This window comes from Colletotrichum orchidophilum, assembly GCF_001831195.1.
Source record: "Colletotrichum orchidophilum strain IMI 309357 chromosome Unknown Scaffold_171.1, whole genome shotgun sequence".
Taxonomy (NCBI): domain Eukaryota; kingdom Fungi; phylum Ascomycota; class Sordariomycetes; order Glomerellales; family Glomerellaceae; genus Colletotrichum; species Colletotrichum orchidophilum.
Window position 1 is genome coordinate 51,551 of NW_019173127.1, and position 18,896 is coordinate 70,446.

General features: G+C 42.7%; 6 protein-coding genes across 6 annotated transcripts; 2 read left to right on the forward strand and 4 right to left on the reverse strand.

Moving 5' to 3' along the window:
• Positions 1-268: 268 nt before the first annotated feature.
• On the reverse strand, positions 269-857 carry CORC01_12943 (prefoldin subunit; the record flags this gene model as incomplete). Its single annotated transcript, XM_022624561.1, has 3 exons — positions 269-431; positions 574-740; positions 828-857. 3 exons carry the CDS (start codon positions 855-857, stop codon positions 269-271), a joined length of 360 nt encoding a protein of 119 aa, XP_022468941.1.
• A 749-nt stretch (positions 858-1,606) lies between these two features.
• On the reverse strand, positions 1,607-2,906 carry CORC01_12944 (alkaline phytoceramidase; the record flags this gene model as incomplete). The annotated part of the gene is made up of 6 exons (XM_022624562.1): positions 1,607-1,656; positions 1,718-1,864; positions 1,925-2,039; positions 2,200-2,409; positions 2,681-2,719; positions 2,802-2,906. The coding sequence occupies 6 exons, from the start codon at positions 2,904-2,906 to the stop codon at positions 1,607-1,609; spliced, it is 666 nt and encodes a 221-aa protein (XP_022468942.1).
• Positions 2,907-5,061: 2,155 nt separating this feature from the next.
• CORC01_12945 (M protein repeat protein) lies at positions 5,062-7,797 on the forward strand (the record flags this gene model as incomplete). The annotated part of the gene is made up of 3 exons (XM_022624563.1): positions 5,062-5,236; positions 5,316-6,757; positions 6,835-7,797. The coding sequence occupies 3 exons, from the start codon at positions 5,062-5,064 to the stop codon at positions 7,795-7,797; spliced, it is 2,580 nt and encodes an 859-aa protein (XP_022468943.1).
• A 148-nt stretch (positions 7,798-7,945) lies between these two features.
• Positions 7,946-9,166, reverse strand: CORC01_12946 (uncharacterized protein; the record flags this gene model as incomplete). The annotated part of the gene is made up of 6 exons (XM_022624564.1): positions 7,946-7,996; positions 8,059-8,153; positions 8,214-8,451; positions 8,621-8,710; positions 8,819-8,943; positions 9,112-9,166. 6 exons carry the CDS (start codon positions 9,164-9,166, stop codon positions 7,946-7,948), a joined length of 654 nt encoding a protein of 217 aa, XP_022468944.1.
• Positions 9,167-10,182: 1,016 nt separating this feature from the next.
• On the forward strand, positions 10,183-11,625 carry CORC01_12947 (WD domain-containing protein; the record flags this gene model as incomplete). Its single annotated transcript, XM_022624565.1, has 1 exon — positions 10,183-11,625. One exon carries the CDS (start codon positions 10,183-10,185, stop codon positions 11,623-11,625), a length of 1,443 nt encoding a protein of 480 aa, XP_022468945.1.
• Positions 11,626-11,744: 119 nt separating this feature from the next.
• CORC01_12948 (ATPase) lies at positions 11,745-14,143 on the reverse strand (the record flags this gene model as incomplete). The annotated part of the gene is made up of 4 exons (XM_022624566.1): positions 11,745-12,463; positions 12,542-12,998; positions 13,178-13,672; positions 13,727-14,143. The coding sequence occupies 4 exons, from the start codon at positions 14,141-14,143 to the stop codon at positions 11,745-11,747; spliced, it is 2,088 nt and encodes a 695-aa protein (XP_022468946.1).
• Positions 14,144-18,896: the final 4,753 nt, after the last annotated feature.

The window sequence follows — 18,896 nt, forward strand, 5'->3', positions numbered from 1 at the left end:
CAACTGGGATATACATATACTCCATTTGTACGCGCGTGATAAAGGCGGTTTGTCGAGATAGAGACATCTTCAGATGTTGTGCTACCCGTACCCCGATCCGTAAGAGCACCTGGTCAAGTCGGAAACATTTGGTGGCCTGTCCCATCGCGCAATTTATCGGTTGCATCGAGACACATTGCACCTCCTTGGCCCTCTCCCGTCATCCATTAGGAAAGAAATTCCCGATGCCAATATTTGATTCTCTCCCTGCCGCTTACAGTATCTTCCATCACGACTGCGCCTTGAGCATCTGGTCAATGTGCTGCCGGCTGTTCTTATACGTTGTCTCCAAGTAGTGCAGCTTCTGGCTCAGTTTCTCAACCTCGCCTTCCCTATCCTTGATTTGGCCCTCCAGTTTCTGTGTAAGCTGCGGGGTAGGCAGCGCGATGAACCTTTCCCGCCCCCGAGGCTAGGCGTCAGCAATGCCATCCACAGAGTCTCTATTGCTGACCACAATTGCCGCGTCATCCGTCGAACACGGACTTGGCTCCAGCATTCACAATGAGGAAGTGTGTCAGCTGGGTATTAACGTACATTTTGCCGACACCCTCATAAACGTTCAAATCTGAGGGCAAGCTGGAAACCTCATCCAGCGTGAGACGGACCATACGCATTTCTCGTTGCTTCGCCGTCATTTGTGTGCGAGCCTGGCCGATCTGCTGCTGGGCCACAATTGCTTGACTCTCGATCTCTCGAATCAGCTAGACCAGAAAACGTGTGAGTAGAGTATAGATGAAGCAGGAAGCATGGTTGAAAAACACGGAGTGACACCAGTGCTGCCCTCTCACCTTTTCGAGTGCTTGGTTCGGGATGGACATATTGACTTAATGTGGGATGATACGGTTCATAAAAGCCGGCTTGAATCGCGGTGCCACTGACAAATTACTTTTCAAATAATCTCCGAAGATAACGCTGCCGCGACATAAACGAAAATTTTCGCAGTTCAATTTCAATGTCGCTGACGGTGACAGCTTGGGCAGGTCGAGGTGTGAGATTGCATTTATTGAGGTGGGGGTGGAGGCGCAGACAGCAAGGTTACCTAAGGTACGCGGGTACTTGGCTTCCAGGTTACCAGCCTATTTAATTATACACAGAAACGCAATGAGCGATATATGCAACCAAAAAGGGTGCAAACAATTACGTTTAGTGGATTATAGGACTACCGCTCCTTCACCTTCACGAGTTCCGTGGGCCTCACCCAGCATCCGGAAGATGTGCAAACGCATTATTATGTCACCTGCATCCAGCAGTCCTCGCTGGTCGATAGATCCATCTGCGAATAATCCAAGAGAAGGCCTTGGAAGACTTTTTTGTTTTCCATACCTTCCTTGGGTCTAGGCAGCCGCTGTCACCAAGCCATCCAACAGCGTATCTTTGTGATACCACCTTGGCTACTTTCTGATTGCACGTTCGTCATTGGCATTACTCAATCAGCCTTCTCAGCCTTTACCACTAGAGGTATCGCTGAAAGTGACCTTGGCCATACAAGTCTATACTCGTCTTCGCGGCCCTCGAGACATCTACGTAGCCATATTCCCCACGTGATGTAATAATAAGCTATTTCTTGTTAGCTCACTTCGGGGATGAGAAGCTCGTCTGTTCTCTGTTCCATACCTCCTGTGAATCATGTCAGCCATTGCCACAATAGAAATGGCGGTACCGCTAAGCAAAGACGTACCAACACCTGTCATTAAGTGCCACCAAGCATGACCCTCGAGTAAGGCGCCCCACGGCAGGCCGAGCTGTCGCCGCCATTGTCTCATCTGACTGCAGAAAGCGTTGTCAATATTCCAAATGAGAAAGCCCATGAGGAAAACGCCGAGTCCTGCCCAATCACGTTAGCAAAGCAGGTTGACATATCTGCCTTGGTGGTGTCCCAAGAGACCTGTTCCAACCATGATCCACATGGTGTTGAGAATGTTGTTGGTCTTGTCATTATTTCTTTCCGTCAGGACTGGTCGCAGTTGCGTCTCCATAACATACAAGCTGCGCAAAACAACCTGCATAACGTCAGTGAGCATTCCGATGACTTGTTGAAGCGGCCGGGGGTTGGGTCTATCACCGTCGCTGTCAACGCCGCATAGCAAGTTTGGTGGAAAGCAGGATCTTTGGTAATGTGATAGTACGACTAATGAGCTGCAGTCAGAACCCTAGACTCACTTGATCACGATGCCTTGTGAAGGCATTATGATGGAAACTACGCACCGTAATAAAGCCAGCCAAAAGGATGAGACCACTCCCTAGAATGACCGAAAATTTGCCAGACTTGGAGAATGAAAATGTTGCAAAGACCATGAGACACGTAGTATATATCATAGAGAGCTCGTCGATAAGTTGCATGGGGTCTAGCAAGTCGGTTATCTCAGTAACCTATTCCATGTGCAGGTAGCAGATAGATACACTGGGGAGCGGGGAGCGAAGACGAACACTTCAAAGATGTATGGAAGGCTGTGGAGCCTAGGCCAACGATAACGTATCCAAGGTATGCTATGAGGAATATGCGCGGGTGACTCTGAGATACGCAATTATGCACACCCTTGAAGCCAAGCCACAGGAATAGGAGATTCGTTAATGTCTTGAAGAGGCTCCGATTAGTATGGATGAAAGCCAGTTGAAGCAAGTGCAGTCGGCGATGACTCACATTGCAAACTTCGGCGCAGTAATAAGAAACTACGTAGTCCTGTGTGTACAAAGGTGAGAAGAAGTCAATAGCAGCGACGGCGGTAACAGTCTATCAAAGAGGCAGGAGATTTTTGCCTTACCTCTTCGCAGAAGTTCAAAGTCGAAGTTTTTTCTCCCCAGTAGCCGTCTGGAGTATCATCATTGTACGCCACACGTAGGGCCTGGAACAATGGAGACGAAGCCATTGCGGACGGGCAATATCGACCAGATCAAACCTTACCAGAAAGGCACGAGGCAGCGGGGAAAGTGTTGCCGAGTCCTCGAGATTAGGTGCGCTCTGGCTTAGTGCAGTGAGATGCAATTCTGTTGAGAGAGAGGAGGGGGGGTGGTGCTTTGACACGGTTGCAGAGAATGATGTTGAAAGACTCGAAATGTGAAAAAGGTCGTTTAAACTTTCCGTTCTGCGTGTTCCGAGCGGCGCCGGAGACACAAGGGTGAGGATTTGGAACAGCAAGGCGTGCGCCTGTTAGAGAGAGGGGCGAGAGAGAGAATGAGAATGAGAATGAGAAAGGGAAACAAAGTGAGAAACAGAGAGAGAGAGAGAGAGAGAGAGGGAGGGAGAGGAGAGGAGGGTGGGAGGAAGGGAGAGGAAGAGGGAGAGATAGCCGTGGTAGACTCGTGAAGAGTACCGGGTCGCTCGGAGGAAATCTGAATAGGTATCTTGCGATGGACTGGGCCAACCAAGTATGGCTGGTTGTCTTCCAGTTGCACAGTACGGTATGGCAAGCAATGGACAACCACAGGCGCGTTGTTTCGTGTTCAAGGAATCGGAGGGATTGCAGGTCGCAAGTTAAAGAGGGTTTGCTTTGGCTCTAGTTTGTGATCCTGCCCGTTGTCTGATGTTTGACTGTCTGTTATGTGAGATCACACTTGGCCTGACCCGCAACCTTGCGGAGAGGCACGAAGACACACTGCGAGCCATGCCCGTGACTACAGGCTGCCTTATGGGTACCGTAAGAAATAGATTCTGCACAGAGAAACAAACGAGGGCGGCAACTACAATCCGAGCTACCTTCCCTCGTTGGTTCCACGTTGCAGACTCGACTCGGTCCAGCTCCGGACCACATACAGCAGGCGTTCCGAGGTAAAGATGACGTGCCTCATGCAGTTCCTACTTGAAGGCAGTGGATGCATCTACGCAAATAGTCATATAGGTACTAGATTCCTTTGATGCAATTATCTCACTAACGTTGACTATACCTTAGTATCCGTATTGTGCGTGACTGATTGGCTCAAAGTTTATTAATACCTGTGAGTATCGGGCCCACTTCTTCGGCGTTGCTCTCTGTACAGCCCAAATAATCCAAAGATTTTCGAGCTTATGACCTGCATGGTAGCTTTTTCCCGCGAAAGGTCTCCTTGAGGTACCGTCTATGACTGGACACAAAACCTCGGTCTCCTGTCTCCAAGCTCTAGGTACCGATTCTCCAGATCGCCATTGGCCAATGCGTAGGTAGTTCATGATATCGTCTAGAGGTGTCCGCCCCAGGGAGTCTTACACCGGATAATACTACCTCACTTGAGTATTGCGATGTTAGGCTGGAAGTGTACGAATGCCCAGCATCTTGGTGAGAGACAGACCCGATCCCAACTGTAGCAATCTGCCTTCACCTATGGTACGTACCTTACTCGATACAATATTCAAGGTAAGGTAGGTAGGTACCTTACCATGCTGCACCTCGTACAGATAACCTACCTTACTTGGGTACACAAGGCGGCCTGCAGGAACAGCTGCCTCCTCTGGCTAAATTTCCACGCTAAACTTGTGGTTAGCCGTGTTTCCTCTGTCTTTCTATATGCCCTATCTCCCTGCCTGGCCGCAACCCGACACGGAACTGCAACTGCACCTTGCCCAACCTAAATGAACGGCATTGCTCCAGCTCCCTTACATGCCACGTTGATTGTCCGGCCATGAGATGCGAGCTCGCTCTGTTAACGCACCTTGCACGGAAAGACAACATATTCACCCGTTCATTTCTCCTCGGCTGCCCGAAGTCCAAGCCAATCACTGGTTGCTGCACTGCACTACTCTGCTTTGCTTCATCGCTGCCAGCCCATTAGTCCGTCAGAGGTGTCTACTTGACAAATCACGAATCGATCCAACGTTGTTCGCTACCGAACGCGAAACCTACACACCTTCCTACCGCGCCCGGGAAAGACAGCCAGCTCCCACTCTAGTGAGTCAGTCAGTAGCACAACGGCCTCATTCCATCCCATTGTACGGAGGGCTTGGGAGGCGTACTCGAAATGTTCATGACCTCCGAAAAACGCAACAGCCACAAGGCATAGCCCAGCCGTCTACGCCTCGATCTAGGACTGATACAACAGCCGATCATCGTCATGGCAGCTCCCGCAAAGTCGACCCGCTGGGGCTCCTTCCTCCAGCAAGCTGTAGCCGGCGTTGAGGCCCGTCTCGACAACATGCTTGCTGAGGGTGAGAATGGGGCTATTCAATCCGAAACTCCTCAGCCTACCACGGCTTCTACTACGGCTCTCTCCAAGGACCATCAGATAAGTAATTCATCACATTCTCTCGTGGCTCAGACCAGTATGGTGCGACACTACAGCAGCATCACTGACGTTATATATTTTAGGCCAACCTCGATCCTCTACCAGCAGCCGTACCAACGACCGTCTACAGGAGCGCCTTGCCAAGGCCATTGCCGCCAAGAACACTCAACCGTCCGACGCTCGCAGCTTAATATCAGATTCCCAGAGCACCCGGCCGAGCGCTGATGGCGGTCGCCCAGCAGTCGGTATGGTTCCCAAAAGGGTTGCCGATGCTCCTATTCTTGAAAGCACTTCAGCGCCGGCGGCGGCCGCGGCGGCCGCCATACCTAATGATACCCTGCAGGGCGAAGACGAGGTCATTGAGACCTCCAGAGTAGAACCCTTGGATAGCCAGCGACTTCCGAACGCAGTGCAGAACAGTCCAGACTGGAAGGCTCAACAGGCCGACAACTTCGCCATATCCGATCAACGGCCAGAACTTGGAACAGCAACCATGTCAACTGGTCACCGTGTCGACTGTAAGCAATGTACGGCGCTTCGTGCACAGGTGGAAGTTCTGGAAGTCAAGGCGGAACAGTCAGCAAAAGAACAACAGGAGGAGATACACCGCTATGTCGAACAATTTGAGTCCATACAGGCAAAGCTGCAATTCCTGGCACGAGATGCTACAGACGCCGCACGAACGTCTGCTGCGGCGGCGCCCGCAGGAAGCCATGAGCGTATGCTTGCTGAAAGAGACATCAAGATTACGGCTCTCATGAATGAAGGCCGGAATTTGGCCGCCACGGAACAGAAACATCGAACCATCATCAGGAAACTCAGGGCACAGATTGCAGACGACGAGAAAACCTTGGGAGAGCTGCGTACTCGTCAAGAAAAGCTGACTGCTGACACGGAAGCACTACGCCCTCGGGCCAACCGTGTTGAGGAACTGGAACAGACGAACCAAGAACTGCAAATCAAATCTAATGGAATGCAGGATGAATTAAGCGCGTTGCGCGATGAAGTTTCGACTAATAAGTCTACGATGCAAAGGCTGCGGGACGATCTCCGGAGTGCCTCTGACCAGGCCAACTTCGCCATAGGTAGAGCGAACGAGGAGGCGCTGACCGCCGAGAAACGCCGCGTCAAGGACCTTGAGGATACTGTTGCCGCTTTGCAGCTGGAGCGAAGCCTGATAGCTGGTCGGGCAAAGGAAAGCGCAGCCGAGGCAGAAGAAGAAGCAGCACGCATAGCGGAGCGCACCCGCACCAAGGAACTCGAGATGAAGGCGGAGCTCCAGGCGATGGAGGGGAAGCTGGAGGCGATGCGGGCACTAGCGGAAGAGGCGTCTTCTGGCGCTGTAGGTGATTCTCAAGTCAAACTCTTGCGTCAAGTGGAAACGCTGCAGACGCAGCATGCCATTGCTGTGGAAAATTGGCAAGGTATCGAGGCCAGTCTGATCGCCCGAGTCGGTAATCTTGAACGCGAGAGGGATGATGCTCTGCGACGCGAGTCGGACATGAGGAAAAAGGCTAGAGAAACTGTAAGACGCTTCGTTGTGCCTCCAGACCGTAGACTGGGACTTCTACCCTCAAGTGTGATTATTCTAAGCTATTATAGGCAACCCGATGCAAGCGCCAGGATGAGGAGCTCCAAGAGCTCACGAGCAAGTTCCCCAACTATCAGCGGGATATCGAGAGTTTCCAAGCTCGGAATGAGGTTCTCCAGAAAAGAGCAGAGAACGCCGAGGCGGCCCTCTCCCATGCTAGACTGGACCTCGAAAAGCAGCAAACAGCATGGAAGACTGAAACGACTGAACCCGACCGTCGACCTTGGCTGGAAGACCACTTGCCTGGCCCTGGATCTAGGATACAAAGTCGTCCAGACTCGCCCTTGCTCTCTGTACCTACGCGTACGATGAGCAACGACCTGCTTCTACTACACAGTGTATCTGGTAAGAGCCGAAAGATATCGACCCCGACTAGCGGGACGGACGGCCACCCAGAGGGTTCACAACTAGGGATAGGGAGGAGACTACCAAGTCAGACTCCGGCAAGACCGCCGATATTATCCGGTGGCTCTAATCAGCCGGTGGCACCTTCTATCACCTCATTCGAGCTGCCCCCAGACTCGCTGCCTACGCCCACCTCGTATCCAGGCGATAAAGACGATTTGTTTGACGGTGTGGAGACGGCCTCGTTGCCTCGCCAGATGATGCAGGACATGGTTTCCGTTTCGACGGTTGGTGCAGGGCCCTCGGTACAGCTGGTTGAAAGGATGAGTGCGGCCATCCGTCGGTTGGAAGCAGAGAAGGTGACATCCCGTGAAGAGCTGGCGCGCATATCGGGACAAAGAGACGAAGCAAGAGCCGAGATCGTTTCGTTGATGAAAGACTTGGAGTCTAGCAAGACGGCCTCAAAACGGGTTGCCGAGTTGGAGGGACAGGTCGAGGACTTGAATTCGAGATACCAGACGACGCTAGAGTTGCTCGGAGAGAAGAGCGAGCTAGTAGAGGAGCTGCGGGCTGACGTGCAGGACGTCAAGGCCATGTATCGTGACTTAGTAGAGCGCACAATCAGATAGAAGAATAGTAGGTGCTGAGCGCGCGGAGCAGAGCACATTTATCACTATCAACCTTTGGTGTGAAGGCAATATCAACTTATATTCTCATCACTGCTTGAGCTGAGGAGGCGGCTTCCTGTGTGTCATGGCGGCGTCCAGCTCAGCTTATTTATAATTCTATGCCTTCCTCCTCAGCAGCGCGCTCGATAAAGCGGCGGACCTGCAAGAGCGCCCGATTAGATACGATGATTTCGGTGGCACGTGTTTGGGAAACCGACGTACCTCCTTGTCCGGGGCCAAGTCCAAAGGCAGGTATCCGTCATTGTCCTTTCTGTTTACCACAGCACCAGCTGTAAGCAAAGCTACTGCTGTGTCACCTAATATACGGTGTTAGCTCCAGTTCATATTGCGTTGCTGAGGCTTGGAATAAGACGTACCGTGGCCCTCGGCAACAGCATGGTGCAGGGCAGTGTAGCCAGAGGCGTCCGTGGCATTAAGAGGACTCCCGTTCCTGATCAGAAGCGACACCATCGGAACTGAGCCTATGGCAGCAGCCCTATGGATAGCGTACTGGCTGCGTTTGTCGCGGACCTTAGTGGAGGCGGGCGGGTCGTGACTGAGAAGCTTCTTTGCTACATCTAGGTTGTTTTTAGATGCCACAAAGTGCAGAACGCTCTGAAGAGAGGCCGGATCAGTCCCTGGGTAAGATTGAAAAGGCTCACGAAACGCTAATTCCGCTCACCTGTCCGTTGTGGTCTGTAACATGCAAGCATTTATCAGAAGATAGTCAAGATTGGGAGGACGACAACAAGGAGGGTGGGGATATCTTGCTCTTTATATTGACATCGGCGCCTTTCTGGAGAAGCAAATCGACAAGAGCTTCGCCGTCCTTGAGGCTTGCAGATATCATCAGCGGTGTCCAGCCGCTGCTGTCCTACGTGTCGAGAGTTGAGCTTAGTCCATGATCAAGACGCGGGCAAATAGTTGACGGTCGCGAAATGCCGACGAACCGAAGCCTTCAAGACCCGGGAATCCAGCTTACTTGAACATCGGGGTCGAAGCTACGGGTCTGTGCAAGAAGAATGGCAATGTCTGTGCAGTTGGAGGACGCGGCCCAGTGTATGGGAAGCCTGCCATCGTCGTCCTCTCGGACCGCGAGCCTGGGCTCTGTCTATCGCACATTGTCAGCAAATGTCGATCTCCAGCCTAGCCTTCAGTATCGAGCTACCTTGAGAATTGTCTCTGCAATGGAAACTGCAAGTCCGATTAGCCATATTCTTACTACATGGTGGGTTTTGACGTTAATCTACGGCTGCAGCTTTCACGGCAACGTACCTCTGCCCTCCCGGGCCGCAGTGTGAAGGGGGAATTCGTCCCGAGACTCGGCCATCCTGACTTTCTCGTTTCCTTGTGACAATTTACGAAATCTTTTTTTGCTTAAGGTGGCCCACAGCGCGGTGTGGTTTGTAAGAGGGATTGGGAGGAACGTGAAGCTAATGGTGTTGGCGAGAGGTAGTGAGTCAGCGAGAGGTAGTGAGTCAGCGCGAGGCAGTGAGTGACGAGTGTGAAGGTGTAGTAGGTATGAATCAAACCGAAGTCGAAGGAGAGTCAACTCACCCTGAAGCCTAGCGGGCACTTGTGATATTAATGAGCTGAAGGTGTACCTAGAGAATTCGGAATCGGGAAATTCCACAAGACGCCTATTTGAGACGAAACAAATGAGAGGTGAGGGCAATTTGTTGTGAGAGAGAGGCGAACGGAGAGAGGTAGCAAAGTGGTAGACACTTCAGCTTAAAGGTAGTAGGTAGCTACCTCGGTACCGAGGAGGTGTATACCTTGGACGCCTTTCAGAGGTAGCCCGGTGATTACCCTTGCTATAGACCTTTTTCTCAAGAAAGAATAAGGCTATTCGTCGTTTTTATAGTCAAGTAGACAACAAACGTGATCGACCTTTAACGATAGTCCAAGAGGTAAGGTGCCTCGCCTGGCTGGAAACTTGACCTACAATTGTTTGCAATTCACCTCAGGTTTCTAACGGAAAAGTTCCGGTGGGGCCATAGGCACCTTTCCATTTAGTACCGAGTCCTTTCTGTTGCATAGAAAACTACCTTACATAAGGTGCCTGCCTACCTAAGGTAAGGTGCCTACCTAAGGTACACCTACCTAGGTACCTAGGTAGGTACATTGTCGATGTGCGTACGCACAGTCCAAGACTCCCGTCTGGCGAGTCGGTCTTTTTTCCATCAATCCTATTCCAGCCCGCCACATTACGATCCACTACAACCGTTGCTCAGCACTTCGCGCAGAGAAAAGACCTTTGAATTGACGCGATATCAACAGGATCGCACTCTTGCGACAGTTTCGTGCCATTCATCCCGCCAGGCTGTCATTATCGTGGGAACCACTATGGCCGAACCGACAGCATTTTCGACTGACACCTTCCCTTTGAGGTCCCTTCTAGACGACAATCGGAGGACAACCAGAACCATCTACTCCGAGTCTCCAGGGGTTCCCGCCAGGAAGCGACAAAGGACTGGGCTCAGTGACTCAGTGGCCGAGAAACCCAGGGACGAGACGAGTGCCGACCGCCGCTTCAGACTGGAATACGCCAGTGTTCAGCAGCTTCCACCAGCTCTTGCTGCCAAACAGCCCGCTCCCACCAAGGCACGGAGGATCAAGGTACACTCGAAACCAGGCCAGGCTTCTTCCGGTCAGAAATCTGTGCCAAAGCTTCTCGAGGGCCCCAATGGACCCAGCCCTGGCGCTCCCATCAACGACGGAAGGCCTGGTGCGATAGAGCACGATTCCCAGCTTTCTCAATCAACGAGTCTGACCCGGACCGGCACGTCAGCTTCTCACGGCGCTGGACCCGAATGGCATCCACCATGGAAGCTAATGAGAGTCATCTCGGGTCACTTGGGATGGGTACGGAGCTTGGCGGTCGAGCCAGGAAACAAGTGGTTTGCTAGTGGTGCTGGCGATAGGACTATAAAGATCTGGGATCTAGCCACTGGCTCATTACGTCTAACTTTGACTGGACACATATCGACCGTACGTGGCCTTGCTGTAAGCCCACGCCACCCCTATCTGTTCTCTTGTGGCGAAGACAAGATGGTCAAATGTTGGGATCTCGAGACAAACAAGGTCATACGCCACTACCACGGACATCTGAGTGGCGTCTACACACTCGCCCTCCATCCTACCCTAGATGTACTGGTCACTGGCGGTCGAGACGGTGTCGCAAGAGTCTGGGACATGCGAACCCGAAGCAACATTCACGTCCTGTCCGGTCACACTGGGACTGTGTCGGATGTCAAGTGTCAGGAGGTCGATCCTCAGGTCATGACTGGCTCGTTGGATGCAACTGTAAGACTGTGGGATTTGGCTGCCGGAAAGACAATGGGCGTCCTGACGCATCACAAAAAGGGCGTCAGGGCCTTGGCCACGCATCCCCAAGAATTCACGTTTGCGAGTGGTAGCACGGGAAGCATCAAGCAGTGGAAATGTCCCGAGGGTGCCTTCATGCAGAACTTTGACGGTCATAACGCCATCATCAACACACTCAGTGTCAACCAAGAAAACGTTCTATTTTCAGGCGGCGATAACGGCTCCATGAGCTTCTGGGACTGGAAGACAGGCCATCGCTTTCAAGCTCTAGACACTACGGCACAGCCAGGATCCTTGGACGCCGAGGCGGGGATTATGAGCTCTACGTTCGATCGCTCCGGGCTGCGTTTAATTTGTGGGGAGGCCGACAAGACGATCAAGATATGGAAGCAGGATGAGAAGGCGACACCCGAGTCGCACCCCATTGTCTGGCAGCCAGCACTAGCCCGACGCAAATATTAGGTGCCTGTGGAGTACCAATGTAGAAAAAGACCGGCTAGGAAACACTGCCATAGTTGTCATGAATAGATACCCGACGGCTGAGCCTGCCTGCATTTGGGACCTGTTGTACAAATAGGAGACTAGAAAAACAAACCCAGGGCCTTTACTTCTCCATCGTCCCGAAACGCCATCTTGATTTCCTCATCACTCACTGCAAGACGCATCTTGCTTGGTCGCTCTGCCTTGTGTGCTTCTAGTACAATGATGCCAGCGTCCATTAATTCAAGCGCCGCCTGAGACAGCGCCAGAGCCCCGACTACTCGGATGCTCCCATTGCCTTGAACGACATCACCTCCCAATGGCCCCGCTGACAGGGCCGATACGACAGTAGATTCAAGAGCCGCTGTGTCCAGCTTGACGATGCGGTGTAATTGGTCCATAACATCGCCAAATGTCGTCTCGATGGTGCCGTTTCTTTGTATCCTTACCAACAGGCAGCTCAGTAATACCTTGAATCCAAAAGGCAGGGATCGGAGGTATTGTTGGACGGGGTTGGTCGTAGCCTCGTTGATGGCACGCTTGATTGTGGCAATAGTGACCTTGACTGGCGCCCCCGATCCCATACCGTTACTCGGGGTTTGTCGTCGTGCCTTGGAATCCGCTGCAGACGTCTCAGCGCGAGTGTCAGCTTCGGCAAGCTCTACAGCTCGTCTGCAGATGTCCAGGGCTCTTCTTGCATCGCCGCTTACTGCGGCCACTTTTCGACTAGCGAATTGGATGGCGTCTGCCTCGACTATACTTCCAGGCACACACTCAAGCCTGGACTGGATGATCTTCATGAGCTGCTCGTGATTGTAGCCTGGGAAGGTAATTCTTGTCAAGCCTGGATTTCATGTTAGCTTGGAGAACTTGCGCAGCATACAGGTACGACACTGACCTATGCGACTACTGATCTTGTTACTCAGTGTTCTTTCCGGAAGGTCCATGGTATTCGCGACGGCCAGGACAATGAGCCTGCTATGTCGTAGACCAGGCCAGTTAAAAAAGTTATACATGACGCTCTGGTTTTTCGTCACCAGTTGGTCCAGCTCATCCATCAGAACCACGCATGGCGTCCGGCGAGGACTTGGATTGTTGAACTCTCTCTCTAGAAGGTCAATGGCTTGTGTAGGACTGACTCTCTCACCCTTGAGTGCCTCCCATAAAAGGGTATAGGATTGGTGAGGGTCGGTGATCTTCATGCCATTGATCTCCACAAATATGAAATCGTCAAGTTCGTCGGCCCTCACGCCGTCATCTAGGCGAGATATGACTTCTCGGACAGTGGCTGTCTTCCCTGTCCCAGGAGTGCCAGCAATGTAGATACAGCTTCCCGAACCATCCGTAATCGCTGCCTCCAGGTGTGAATATACTAAGTTGAATTCGCTTTCTCGGCAAGGCAAGCTTCTTGGCACGCAAGCAACGTGGAGTTGGGATCGAGCCAGCTGGAAAGGCGACGACTGCGAACGCTTCGGCGATAGCTTCCTCGTACCTAAAGGCGTAAACTCCAACGTTTTTTTCACCAAGATTCTACATCAACACGGCCGATTAGGCAAGTCAATGAGTGAGCAAAGTGCACAGCAACCACATACCGTTTTCGAGACCCAGGCGTTGTTATTGTCGGGGCATCTCCCTTGGGCGTAGATTGCTCACCTTTCAAGGTCCGTTTTGGTGTGAACGCAGCCACACCATGGGTCGTCATCACGTATGGCTGCTCTGGCGTTGATTCCCGTGCTGCCTGGCCACGTCTTGTCGATTTCGTTTGTGATTTGACAAACTCGATCAGGTCAGGAACGCCCTGCTCACTCGCCTGATAAACTTCTTCCCACACAAACTCGTCCGTGTAGGTTGCTGTTCTTGTGTTACATGCACGACGGCAGACAAACGTCTTACCAAAATCGGGTGATGATCGGGAAACTTTTCCCGACGGGTACCTTTGAGAAAAGGCTTGATGAGAAGTGACGACAGCTTTACCGTTGATAGCAGCCAGCGGGTTTACATCCCATGACGGGGATATGTATAGTTCATTCTAGGCAACCCGATGGTGAGCGTTGGCATTGTAAGCCTGATCCGGACGACATACTGGCAGAAAATCCGACCGTTTCTTCTCCTTATTGCGGATTTCTCTCTCTGTCGAAAACCACATGAAGTTGGCTGCCTTTTCACCACCTTCCTCCTCCAAGAACTCGCAAATTATGGCGACCCAGGCTTCGTTGGATCCTTCCGCTTTCAACAGAACACAGTCGCCGACATGGCACTGAAATTTGCCCATCCGGGCTCCCACAATCTGTGTCTCGGGGTTTGCCCTCCTTCGCTTTCGAGTGTTCTGCGCATCGTCGCCATGGTCTTGAGAAGTGTCCGCATATTCGGGTTTCAGTATCCATTCCCACGGAAGGTCATCTATGCCAAGCTCATCATCTGAATCGTCTCTGACAACGCCTGTGGACTTCTTCAACCGGCGGCGCCCGCGGTGAGCTGCTTGGGCCGCGAGAACACCCATCCGGGGCTGCAAGAATATGTCGTATTTTGCTATTTCCCGGCCTCGTCCGCTGGTTAGCCAACGTGTCCGATGTCAATGGACTACTGTCCTGGGGGTGAAGTCTGAACGGCCAATAGTGAAGTCCCGAGACCCGGTAGGAAAGAACGCAGAAAGGGTATGGAGAACCAGTCGCGCCCAGTGCGTAAAGTAGAGTGCTACATACGGATACCTAGGATGGCAAAGACGCGCAGGCACCCCTCCCCCCGCCCTTAAATAATACATAATGAATGTATACCGTCCGTGAGGTTTCGTCAAGAAGGTCTACTTGCTACTTGAATGAATACTAAAGATATTAAATTTTTTAGACTTTTTAAGTAATAAACTTTAAAATTATTGTCTTAACAAATTAAAATAAAATTAAATTATTATTAATTAATGTTAAAATAGTAAATACGTTTACTTTATTATTTGCCTTACTTAATAATATTATATCGCAAGAGGTCCAGCGCATAGCCACATATAACTAAAATAATACCTACTTAAATACGCTTACTAACTTACTTCCTAAGCACCTTTAAATAATATATTTATTTAATTAATTTATAAAATATTTTTTTAAAAAGATAAGTATTTTAAATTATAAAAACTACGCTTTTATATTTTTAATTTATTATAATTATAAACTTAGCTTTTATAAACCTTTTTTTAAAAATATAAAAACGGACGAGTATTTTTATTATTTTAAAATTTATAAAAATATAAAACGCTTTTTAATAATATTAATAACTATTTAACTTTTTATATTTAATAATAAATAACGTTTTAATATAAAAATAGATTAATAATTTAGTATATTAATTTTTAAATATATATAATAAATGCGTTTATTTAAAATCTTATTAATTTAAATATAAAAAACGTTAATAACGACGATATTTGATTATTAAAAATATTAAATTTTATTAAATTAATTACCAAATATACTATTAAATTAAAAAATAATTATTATAAATAATTAATCGTTTAAAAAAACGGTAATAATAAAAATAATATTTAAATATTTAATAATAATAAAATCGATTAAATTTAAATTCTTTTAATTAATAAGCTTATAAAACCACATCTTATTAAATTTAATAATATTAAAAACGAATATAAATAACTTATTTAAAACTATATTAATCGAAATTAAATACGAATAACGATTATAACGAGTTATGAAACAATTAAATCCTTTATTTTCTAAATAATTAATTTATAAAAGCTTATAAATATTAAATAAAACTTTTATATAAAAACAAAATTAATTTTTAAAAACTTATATTACGTATATATATAGCGAGCGGGCCACTTCTAAATACCCTCTTACTATTTATATAAGTTAATTAAGCTATATCGTACAAAATTAATTAAAACTATTTATTAGCCTTTTTTTTAAAAGTCTTTTAAACTATTTAATATATTTATATATTATATTTAGTTTTTCTATAGTTATTATATTACTGCCCGTACGATTTAATTTTTTTTATATAAATACCTTTTTAATATATATTTTCGCTTTTAATATTAATAACCTTTTTTTATTTAAATTACCTCGGTTTTAATAATATTAAATAAGCTTTTAAAATATAATTCTGTTTTTTTAGCCTTTTAACGTTTATTTAATATTTTATTTATTATATAAAGACTACGGTATTTAATTTTAATAAAAGCTAGTTTATATATTAATTTAATAATATTTTTAATTTATAAATTAATAATTTTATATGAATATATTAATAAGTTATATTAATAATTATAAATACGTTTTTTAAATAAAATAAAGCTTTATATAACGTTATATATTATAATTAATATTTTTAAGTTTTAAAAACCTTAGCTATTTAAACGTAAATTAAATAATATTAGCATTTTTAATTTAAAATTTAAATAAAAAATAATTATTTTTAAATTAAAAAGTATAATTTTAATTTATTTAAAATTAATTTGTATGTTTTTTTTATTTATTAATATAAAAAAAGCTATTTTAAAAGTAAAAAAGAAGTCGTTTTTAATAATATACGTAATTTATATTTATATTATTTTTTAATTTTTTTATTATATAAAGCTTTTAATAAATTAAAATAATTAATATTAAAAAACCAAAACTTATATAATAAATAAGGAAATATATAAAAAGCGATAATATTATATTTTTTATAATAATTATTAAATTTAATTAATTTATAATTATTATAGTTATTAAAAATTAAAAACTATTTAATATTTTTTATATAAGATTTTATATATTTTTTAAAATATTTTAATTAATCTAGGCCGATTTTATTTATAATCTATTTATTTTTATTAAAATAAATACGTTATTTAAAAGGGAATTAGTTATTAATATATTATAAAAAAAGGTAATATTTATTTTTTATAATAATATATAAAAATAGCGCTTAATTATTTATATATATTTTTTAAATAATAAAACCTTATTTTTAATTATTAAGCTATTTTATATAAGGCTTTTTATAATAATTAAAAATTATAATAATTTTTATATATAAAAGTATTTTTATTAAAAAGCCTATTTTATTAAAATTATAAATATTATAATTATATATTTCGTATTTTATAATTATATTTTATATAAAAATAAATTAAGTTTAAATAATTATAAAATCCTTAATTAATACCTTTTAATAATCGATTTTATATTAAAAACGCGTTTTTAATTATAATTAACGTCGTATAAAGTTTTTTATTTATTATAATTTAATATACGTTACGTTGCGTTTATTAAAAAAGTAATCGGTTATATTTTATATATTATTAAATCGTAATAAAAATCTTTAATTAATTAAATTAATAACTTATTTAAAAATTATAATTTTTTTTAAAAAAGTTATTTTTATTAAATTCGTATACGTTTTTTATTATAATAATCGGTCGATATATTAATATTAAAATATTATTTTTAAAATATTATAAATAATAATAGTTTTTTATATAAATAATTTTAATTTTTTTTTAATAATTTAAAATATAAAAATAATACGGCTTTTTTTTAAAAATAAATTATTATTATACGTAGAGGAAAGTTATTATAAAAGGAAGAGGTATAGATAGTAATAGAAATAGCCTACTTATTATAATAGCCCGCTCGCTATATATATACGTTATATATTAAAACGTAATTTAATATTTATTAAATTTATAATTTTTTTAATAATTTATAAAAAATATAATAATATATTTTTTAAAGCCTCTCGAAGTAACGTCTTTTTAATTATTTAATATTTTAATTAATATAAAATATATAAACGATTTTAAACTTATAATATATTTAAAATTTAAAAAGTTTTAATAATAAAAAGGTTTTTTAAAATTATTAAAACTCGTTTTATATCGACTTAAATAATTTAAATATTTAATAAACTTATTATAAATAAAAATCTTAAACGCTTTATTTTAATTTTAAAAAAATACGGACAGATTTTAAAAATTCTTTATTAAAATAATTAATTTTTAAAAAGAAATAATGAAAACCTTAGCCTTTTTATTATTTTTAAAAAATATTTAAAAAATTTAATAATTAAAAAATAATATTTAAAACTTATTTATATATAAAAGAATTATTATTAATTTTTATAAAATTATAAAAGAATTTAAAAAACTTTTATAAAAACGTTTAAATATATAAAAAAGTTTATAAATAAAAAAACGGTTAAAATAAAAAATTAAATTATAGTATTAATTTTTAATTATATTTAACTTAAATATTAAAAAAAGGTAACTAATTAATAATATTAGAAACGTATATTAAAAAAATTAAAAAAATAATAAAACTTATTTAAAAAACTATTTTAAAAGTATTATAATAGTTATTATTTTTAATAATAATAAAAGATTATAAAAAAACGGTTTTATAAACTTTTTAATATTCTTAATATTTTTTAAAAAACGCTATATTTTATTAAATAATATAGTTTATAATAATTATAAAAAAATAAAGCCTTATTAAAAAAAGAATTTTATAAATTTTATTTAAAAAGTGAGTTTATAAAAGCGGGTATTATTTATATTTATATTATAAAAATTAAAATTAAAATTTTTAAAAAAGCTTTTTATAATAAAAAAAGTTTTAATATTAAAAACCTCGTTTTAAAAAACGTCGCTATTATAAAAAACTTTTATATTAATATTATTTTTAAAACACGTTTATTAAAAATTAAAATTTAATATTACGGCCTCGATATTATTTTATATTTTAAAAATATAAATAAAAATATAATAATAATTTAATTAATTAAAAAAAGGTTTTTTTAATATAAGTTTATTATTTATTATATTATAATTTATTTTTTATATTAATAAGCTTTTTATATTTTATAATAATAGTTTAGTTTAATATTTTATTATATTAAAAACTTAATTTTAATATAGTTTATATAAATAAAATAAACGACGTAATAATTTAATATTTCTAAATTAATTAACGTATATACATAGCGAGTCGCCTATTATAGCGAGTCGCCTATTATAGCGAGTCGCCTATTTTCCTTTCCTTCTATACCTTTTATTTTAATAGCTATTTTTTTTTACGTACAATTATAGATTCTTTTTTAAATAAAAGTCGTATTATCCTTATATTTTAAATTATTAAAAAAAACCTAAATTTATCTATATAAAAAGTAGCTTTTATTTATAATATTTTAAAAATAATACTTCGCGACCGATATATTAGTTTATTATTTTAATATAAAACTTATACGAATTTAAAAAAAAT